The sequence below is a fragment of the Harmonia axyridis genome, chromosome 5, assembly GCF_914767665.1.
Source record: "Harmonia axyridis chromosome 5, icHarAxyr1.1, whole genome shotgun sequence".
Taxonomy (NCBI): domain Eukaryota; kingdom Metazoa; phylum Arthropoda; class Insecta; order Coleoptera; family Coccinellidae; genus Harmonia; species Harmonia axyridis.
Window position 1 is genome coordinate 25,055,030 of NC_059505.1, and position 8,459 is coordinate 25,063,488.

At 32.9% G+C, this 8,459-nt stretch overlaps 1 protein-coding gene across 1 annotated transcript; it reads right to left on the reverse strand.

The window, feature by feature from the left end:
- Window positions 1-3,422: 3,422 nt before the first annotated feature.
- Window positions 3,423-7,723, reverse strand: LOC123679824 (U2 small nuclear ribonucleoprotein A'). Its single transcript, XM_045617330.1, has 5 exons — window positions 7,530-7,723; window positions 7,314-7,461; window positions 5,787-6,139; window positions 5,617-5,730; window positions 3,423-3,602 (listed from the first exon to the last, which is right to left on the reverse strand). Exons 1-5 carry the CDS (start codon window positions 7,609-7,611, stop codon window positions 3,580-3,582), a joined length of 720 nt encoding a protein of 239 aa, XP_045473286.1. The 5' UTR covers window positions 7,612-7,723; the 3' UTR covers window positions 3,423-3,579.
- Between the last annotated feature and the right edge of the window lie 736 nt (window positions 7,724-8,459).

The following is an 8,459-nucleotide window of genomic DNA, read 5'->3' on the forward strand; positions in this document are numbered from 1 at the left end:
CTGTTCGATAAAATCAGAGTCAAAAATATCGAGATATTGAACAACTTATGCAGGAGTTCAATAGTATCGTTTACTGAAACCAAGTCTTTATACAATTATACCAACGTAACCATTGGACCACGCTACCATTGGATCGAGTATCAATCCCAACTCTGATCAAGACTTTGAGTACTGCGTTCAAAACACACATCTTACAAGGGAAGATAGAAATATACTTCGCTTACGAGGTACTAATTTAATCACGAATTTCTGGTATAGATCACAAAATAGGTGAGTACGAAAAGATCCATTCAACAAATTGTTTATCACTGCCAAAACTTCTATAAAAAACCATACTGAAATAGTAATAATGAAGGCTGACAAAGGTGGTGCTATAGTAGTATTGAAGACATGATTTCTGACTCTTATAGGAAGCTGATGAGAGATATCGCTAACATCATTCAAACAATGCGTTGAACGGTCAATTGAGAAACGAGGGGATCATCGATGACTCCGAAACTGCGAGACTAAAAAGACATAACTCAGTTTCTCCTAAATTCTATAGCTTTAGAAAAGTTCACAAACCTACACTTTTATGATAAGACCAGCAGTGAGCTGTATCAATTCACCAACTTAGATTTCTGTTTATTTACACAATATTTTGAATCAGGTAGTGCCCATCTCACCATACAATGTGAAAAATTGATTAGTTTGTTTCAAAGTATGGTGCGTACAAGATGCCCAAAAACATGGTGTATGCACTCGTTAATTTTTAAATGCAATGACATTCAACCAAATTGAGAATATTAGTTTTATTTCGTGGCGGCGCCGCAATGTCATCCTTGTCTTTGCGATCTTTTTTCCTGGATGATAGGATTAATTAATCGAAACCTGACCAATCAAAAGCGATGTATAACCGAGTGTGATTGTGCAAAGTCAAGTCGTGAAACAAAACTCAAAACGTTTATTAGAATAAATTCAAATATTTGAAATAACATGAAATTGTCATAATTTGTTAATAGTGCTACCTACAGATGACTTAACGAAACTTGACTAATATTTTCAAAATTGGCACACAACAAAGTATAATCAGTGCGTACACCAGGTTTTCAGACATCTTAGTTCAAATCCAGGAAGACCTAGTTTGGCAAACTAGGACCTAATCATAAGTACTGACTTTGTCTAGATCACGGGCATATGTACAATCCTCACAGGCGTAGCCAAGTTTCAGTTTCAGGGCCTATTTTATTTTAATAAATTCATATATGAATATATCTCTATGGCATTCAGATTGTCACAGAATCAAAACGAATGCCAAAAAGCGCTCGCAACAATTGCATCGAAAACGTCTAGGTTTCAAAGTTCACGAGTCAAGAATACCAAAACATGTGACATTCGGAAGGTAGGTATAAGTTTTGAAAGATCACTTGCTCGATATGGAAGGAGGTCCTTGAAAATTTCGTGCTTGAAGTGCCTCTAGAATCATTGAATTTTTTTCCTAAAAGCTATTTTCATGATTTTGCTAGAATTTTCTACGTACCTTTGATAGACACATCGAAAAACAAGCTATCTTAATTAGTTAATAATTAATTTTTTTCCGTCCCCATCTCCACGTCCGGACTTGAATGATCGGGTAAATCCATTGGGGTGTGGATTTGCGCGGACAATCTGGAGGGATTATCGTTGGAAAAAATTCGAGAAAATCAATAGTAAAGATCTGCACGAAAATTTCGAAAAAAGATGAAATTCTGGAAGCCATTTGCTCAGCAATATATGACAATTATGGCCGTACTAAGGACCAGTTTCATGATCCATTCGAAAAGACTCCCCTTGGTAAGACCGTTTCATTAGAAAGTCGCCTTCAAATGGAGCTTAAAAGTGGCATCGGTTTCATGAACATAATATTCCGACCGTCTTTCCGAAGCCGAAGCTTTCTTTTATTTGTGAGTTTAAATTTCCTAGGGTTAGCAATTCTGAGAACTAGTGATTTGTTGACTGCCTTTGGTAATATTTCATAGAAATTTTGTTGAATTTAAATTGAAAATTAATGTAACAAGTAAAAGTAAATGAAGGTTTTAAATATGATAATTTTAACCAGAGAAAACTGTAAACCAATAAGATTATTACCAGGGTTCTCAATACGGCGATGTCTTTGAGATTGCTGGAATTTTTTAGAGGAAATGGACCCTTCACTCAAACACACCATAGATATCTGCAGGAAGGTCAACTCAAACAGCAATATTTTGCTTTGTGCAGCATATACTAGAACTGCTGGACTACAACAAAATAGCATTGGGAATGTTTTTGGACCTATCTAAAGCATATGACTCAATCAACATAGAATATCTTTCACAAAAGATAGAATCATATGGTATAAGAGGAATAGTTGGCTCAAATCCTTTTATGTAATGAACAGGAAATAGAAAGTAACCATCTTTCAGAACAATGTCACTGCCAATTCGGAAATTGGTCAGGAATTGATTAGGGAAGTAAAATTCGAAGATTATTTTTTATAATATACCTCAATGATTTGGGGAAGTTTCTACAGAACATTCCCGGAACCAATTCACCAATTATGTCCATGACACCAAAAATGAGTGCAACAAATTTTGAAAATTTGACATTAGAGCTAGTTACCTGTTTCTGTTGTTTCCCTATAGGAAACAGAAAAATGCTCCCAGGAATGAGTGGAGATCACCTATCTACAGAAAACATTTTTAATTTAGGTTGAACCGAATCAAAACCTCAAGGTACCTTACTAGCCGACTTGAGGAAGCCACCAAGCACTGAAAAATATTATGAGATGGCTATGATGCCTCGGAACTTCATAAGTACGGAGGAGTATCGACTATGAGTATGGCCATTATTTTTGTTTTCAACAAAGCAATATTAATCTATTCAGTATCGGCCAAGAATTAACTATATCCATCAAATATAAATAATCTTACTTTTTTATAACATTTGTTTATATCTCAGAAAAAGCATTCATATTAACTATGTGAACAAAACGGTACCTTTGTATTATTAATTGAAATCAGGAACATCAATAATAAAAAGTTTAAAATTTGATTGTACATGAGGTTAAATTTCATAGATATATTAGAATAGATTAATATCATTATGGAGAATTCAGTGAATAAGTGACCACACCATGTATTCTATGCATCTTGAATATAAAAGAAAGATAAAAAGTGAAAATTAAGGGAGGCTTATTAGATGATCTGAATCAGAGCCGTTAGAAACTAACCTAGATAAAAATCATGAAAACATTGGTATTAGTTCATTCGAATCTTCCTAAGATCAATAAAACCAAATTAATTTTCAAATAGTTTGGGATAAATGTTAAATCAAAAAATATTCCTGGTCAAGCTGAAACCATGAAAATGTGATAGATATCTAACATTTTATATATTCGCTTCTCTACCCAATGAAAGATCAAATCATTATTTTGTATATTCCAATTTATTTTATACAAAATAAACTTTTATAAAAGAAATATCCATTATTATCAACTTAAAAAAAAGTATTTCATTTCAGAGGATATCTTTGATCCTATTAGATTATAGTCTTACCGCCAATCAAAATAACTATTATAGATCTTCAATGGTTTCCATTTTGGATATCTGAAACAAACAGGGAAATGGAAAATATTTATTTCGAATAGTGAAAATAAAAAATTCATAAATAATAAAACAGCTTATACCAATCTCCATGATAGAATTCATTTATGATGGGTTTCATAAAACTTTCATTGTGGATTGATCAATCATATAATTTCTGTGTTGTATTTCGGTCCATTTTTGACACATCCATAGATTATCAATTACAATCAACAAGTTGATTGGTCAATCGAAGTTTTATGAAACCTATCCTTAATGTAAAAATTGTAAATCAGATATTGTAATTTTCATGTTTCATTATTTTTTAATAATTGCAGAATTTTTTCAGGATTTTTATTTCTTGCGTCGTTATATATGTATAATATGATGTGATAAAAATATGACGCTGACCGAGTTGAACTTGTTCACTGATGTACTGATAATTATCATATTATGGTAACTATAGAATAAGTACAGGGTGGGCATATTTCGATGCTATAGCACTACAACTTTTAAAAATGAATATAACTTCTATTATCTCAAAAAAAGAGAACGAGAATGGGGTATCAGATGTTGTCTATATCCTCTGGTTTAAATGTTGTAGTGCTAAAACACTATGCTCCAGATATGAATAATCTTTCAACACTTATGCCCTTATTTCGAAAGTAAGGTTTTGCATGAAATTTCGGAAATACGATTGAATATGTCAATCAAATATGTGCAGGAATATCAGAGTTCCAAAAAAAAAATTAACACATATATGAACAAATTGTGAGTATCACTAAAGTGAAAATGAAATGCAGCAATGGTATTTGTTGACTATATGCGTCCGGATGCTACCAATTCCCGTTTTGCATAAAGAGTGTCCGTACGATTGGACCTTAAACATATGTAGATAATTGAAGCCACTCGGCTCATGGCTTAGCAAGTTCAGAGATTGATATTCTGCTGGATTTTATTGGTGTCTCTTTAGGCAGTAAAAGACTAATAGCAAACTTTCTTAGTGGAAGGTGTCAGGCGGTATTCATGAATAGTGCTATATCTTCTTTATTGGGGCTGAATGTGGGAGTGCGCCAGATGCTTCTTTTCTTATTTCATTCCTATTTTTAAAAGACATTGCCCAATATTGAATGCTTCTAAATCTGCAATTGTCGTATTTGGTAGTAGGCGATCTGACTTTGATCACAAATATTGTATTATATTGAACAGTGATTATATAGGTTTTATAATTATATTGAGAGTTTGGGGCTTACAATTGATCAGGACTTGTGGTCCTCGGAATATATCAGTGAAAAACTACAAACCAGATATATGTATAAGTCTCATAATAATCAGAATAACACTTTCCTGTCACTAAAAGTTCACGTTTTGTGACTCACTGGTTTTGTCCAGTTCAATTATTGCGTTACCATATATGGCCCCTGTTTATGTAGAAGTATTGCAGAACGCCAAGTCAGTGCTTTTCTCAAAATTTTAATCTTATATCTTCAGGAGACGTTATAAGGCATATATCTATGATCATGACAGGCTCTTCTAATCAGATATTAGGATATCTCTCACCTCAATTCAAAATAAGTGGGGGTACTCTCTTATAGTAGAGGGTTAAAATAACAAAGATGAAAATAGTAGATGATTTTTTTTTTATTTCCTTTATATGTACTAGGCTTAACCATCCACACAACGAATATTTCATTTTCTATAAGACTCTTTCAAATTTATTACCCATCACCAGACATATACAACATCCATGACCTAGCCGGGATTCGAACTCGGTACCCTCGGCACCACAGTCAACCTCCCAGTCGACCATACTACCGAGGTATTCTAGTAGATGAGTTATTTCCCTTTCCAACCATAGATCAATGTGTCTAAGTGTCAACATTTTCATTTCAAAACTATAGAATAGGAGTATTTTTGTTGATCCATCTTACGATCATAAATACAAAAATCTGAATAATTACCCATTAAATTCTTCACAAACACTTTGTACATATATAATCATTGCAACGAATTTTATGAGGAATGTCAATGAACTCACCTTGCCCGGGAATCTGTCCTGCTTGCAATTGTTTCTGTAACCTTTCGACTTCTTCAAGAGAATTTGCATTTATTATGGCTTCCCTTATTTTCCTTATCTCCTGTTCTGTCAATCCTAAAAATATTTAGTTGATATTTGGCAATTTCACATAGACCTCAATTAATACAAACCTTTACTCTTAGAGATTTGATTTGTGTTACCACCAGGTACAAAGGTTTTTGATCTCTTTGCAATCTCCTTCTGTAATTCCTTTCCTTTTTTACTTTTGAATAACTGTTTTGCTTCCTCTCGTTCCTTTTCTTTCACTTTGCGAAAATCAAGGAGACGAAGATGAGGCAATTTGTAAATCAAGTATAACCTATAATGTTGTTTTGCTGTAACTGGATTATGTAGGAGACTCAAGCTTTGTAGGTTTGGTAAAGTATTGAGGGGTTCCAAATCTCCGACTTCTTCAATATGGTTTCCTGTAAGGACAAGAGACTCCAGGCTGGGAATATAATCTTCTAAATGTTCACCAATCCTTCTATAAAAATCAATAAATTGAAATGCTGGATATATTCACACTGGCAAAATTAGGTGAAAGGGCAAAATCTCAACGCAGTTCAATGTAACCTTGCTCATTCAACTCACCATCGATCACCACTAAATCTGTTCATGCCCCAAACAAATACCACTCAAGACTATTAAGGAACCTCTACCAAAAGAGGCAGTGGGAATGAAGAATTGACATTTTGGAAATGTCATTGTGACAATAAGTAAGAATTATGGAAACCCTGGCAACAAAACAGCTGTTAAAGAAATATTTACAGATGGGTAAAACGAATGGAATCATAATATGAAGAGCAATCATTTCTCTCAAAACTAATAAAATGCAAATAATAAAAAGAGGAAATGATCAGAAAAATGAGGTAACATCTGAGTTTCGTAAATATTCTTGTCTGCCAAAGATTTACTCCATAGGGGGTTCTGAATAAAAGCTTACTTTTATTCTTTTTGTCAGCTCATAAAATAAAAAATGGAGTTACTAAACACAGCATCTAAACAGTTATGTTTCCCAGGAATCAAGCTATAATTAAAAAAATGAATTGCCAAAATCGGCCAAAGGGTTCAAGAGAAAATAAACTAAAAACTTTGTTGAAATATTATCCATTCCCCTACTTTTGCCTGTTTGTATCTATGGTAAATTAGCCAATGGAACAAATTGCTGATGATGAAACTTTATGAAATTCCACCTACATAAATACTAAGTTAAGCTGTTCATTGATAGTTTTAATTTTGAATGAGAAAAACTGAATTAAATATTTAAAAAAGAAATGCAAAGATGAGCAAGATAAATTATATCATATCTGTAAAGCAGTGTTAGTATACATTACAATCAATTCAGAGATAACTTGATGATAGACAATTGAAATGAAGTTTTAATGGTTTACAATTTACTAAATATAAATCTCAAAAGAATTGATTGATTGATCAGTCTGGAGGAACGTTGATGGACTTTATTATTATGACTCATTTATTTTCGTCAATCAGATTTGAACCTGATTATAATATGTAATTAAAACTTGCTAAAACAGAATGGCTATTCTAACGACACCATTTTTTCATTATTGAGATTGTTGCCTTATAACAAGCAATTTGTTCCATTGCAATTTGGTTTTTTGAAGTAAAACTATAATTTAATTTGAAAGTAGTCGTACACGATTCTATTATTGTTGAAGAACAGGCATTTGAGTCTTTTCAAATAAGGGAATCCATCCAGTTTACGGATATCATTGTCTGAGAAATCTATAGTATCGAACTGATCTCCTGTAGCTCCTAAATTTTCGATTTCCGGTATTCTGTAGCCTGAAATTGATAATAGGAATGATATGATGTAGGTGTTAACAGCAAAAAACCGCATAACCTAAACATACCTCTCAAATCTAATTCTCTATCTTTCACGGGATTAGTGTATTGCATGGAATTTTGTATTAATTCTGCCGTCAGTTTCACCATTTTTCAGCCCAATAATTGATGATATTAGTAAAAAAACACAAGCAATGCTCTTTATGGAAAATAAATGTAAACACCAAATCAGACTCACAATCACAGAGTCAGAGGACAACAGAGACATAGAATAATATCTATGGAGGACACAGAATAATTACTGAACAGAGTAGATAACAACTTCTCTATTCTGTACTTGAGCTTAATTCATTGGACAGAACATCATAAAAAGTGCAGATCACTATTATACAAGAAATGAAAACTCCTTACTAATCCGAGGCAAAAAATTTGGCGGCACATATGCCGCCATATTTGATTGGTTGAACGGCGGGGCCGGGAATTAAACTTTACTTGAAGGCGGGAATTTTGAATTTGCTTGCGTACTCAGGGTGCTCCTACTTTTTGTATATTCTACATAAGAATTTCAGTTGTACAATTCTACATATCGATAATTATTTTAGAGTATCAAATTCGATATTTTTTAATATTTTGCATTATGATTTCGACCACACGAAGCATATTATCACAGTCTTTGATATTATGCTGTAGTTCCATTAGTGGAAAATCTAGATTTATCGTGATTAGATTCAGTTGAAAACTACATTTTTAGTAGTTTGCTTCCATTTTCATGGAATATTTTCGATATGCATCAGAATTTCAGTTTTGCAATTCTACATATCGATATTTATTTTAGAGTATTAAATTCGATATTTTTCAATATTTCGCATTATCACTTCGACCATACGAAACATATTATGCTGTAGTTCCATTAGTCGAAAATCTAGATTCATCGGGACCAGATTCAAAACTGGAAATACTACCTACTCATTGTATAGGTTAATACTTAGACTATACAG

What these genes read in the sequence shown, in the direction of transcription:
- LOC123679824 (XM_045617330.1), bottom strand. Translation starts at nt 7,611, where the DNA reads ATGGTGAAACTGACGGCAGAATTAATACAAAATTCCATGCAATACACT. An exon ending in TAGAGAATTAGATTTGAGAG is followed by an intron (nt 7,462 to 7,529) that starts GTATGTTTAGGT and finishes TATCAATTTCAG; the next exon opens with GCTACAGAATACCGGAAATC. An exon ending in TCAAATCTCTAAGAGTAAAG is followed by an intron (nt 5,731 to 5,786) that starts GTTTGTATTAAT and finishes AAATATTTTTAG; the next exon opens with GATTGACAGAACAGGAGATA.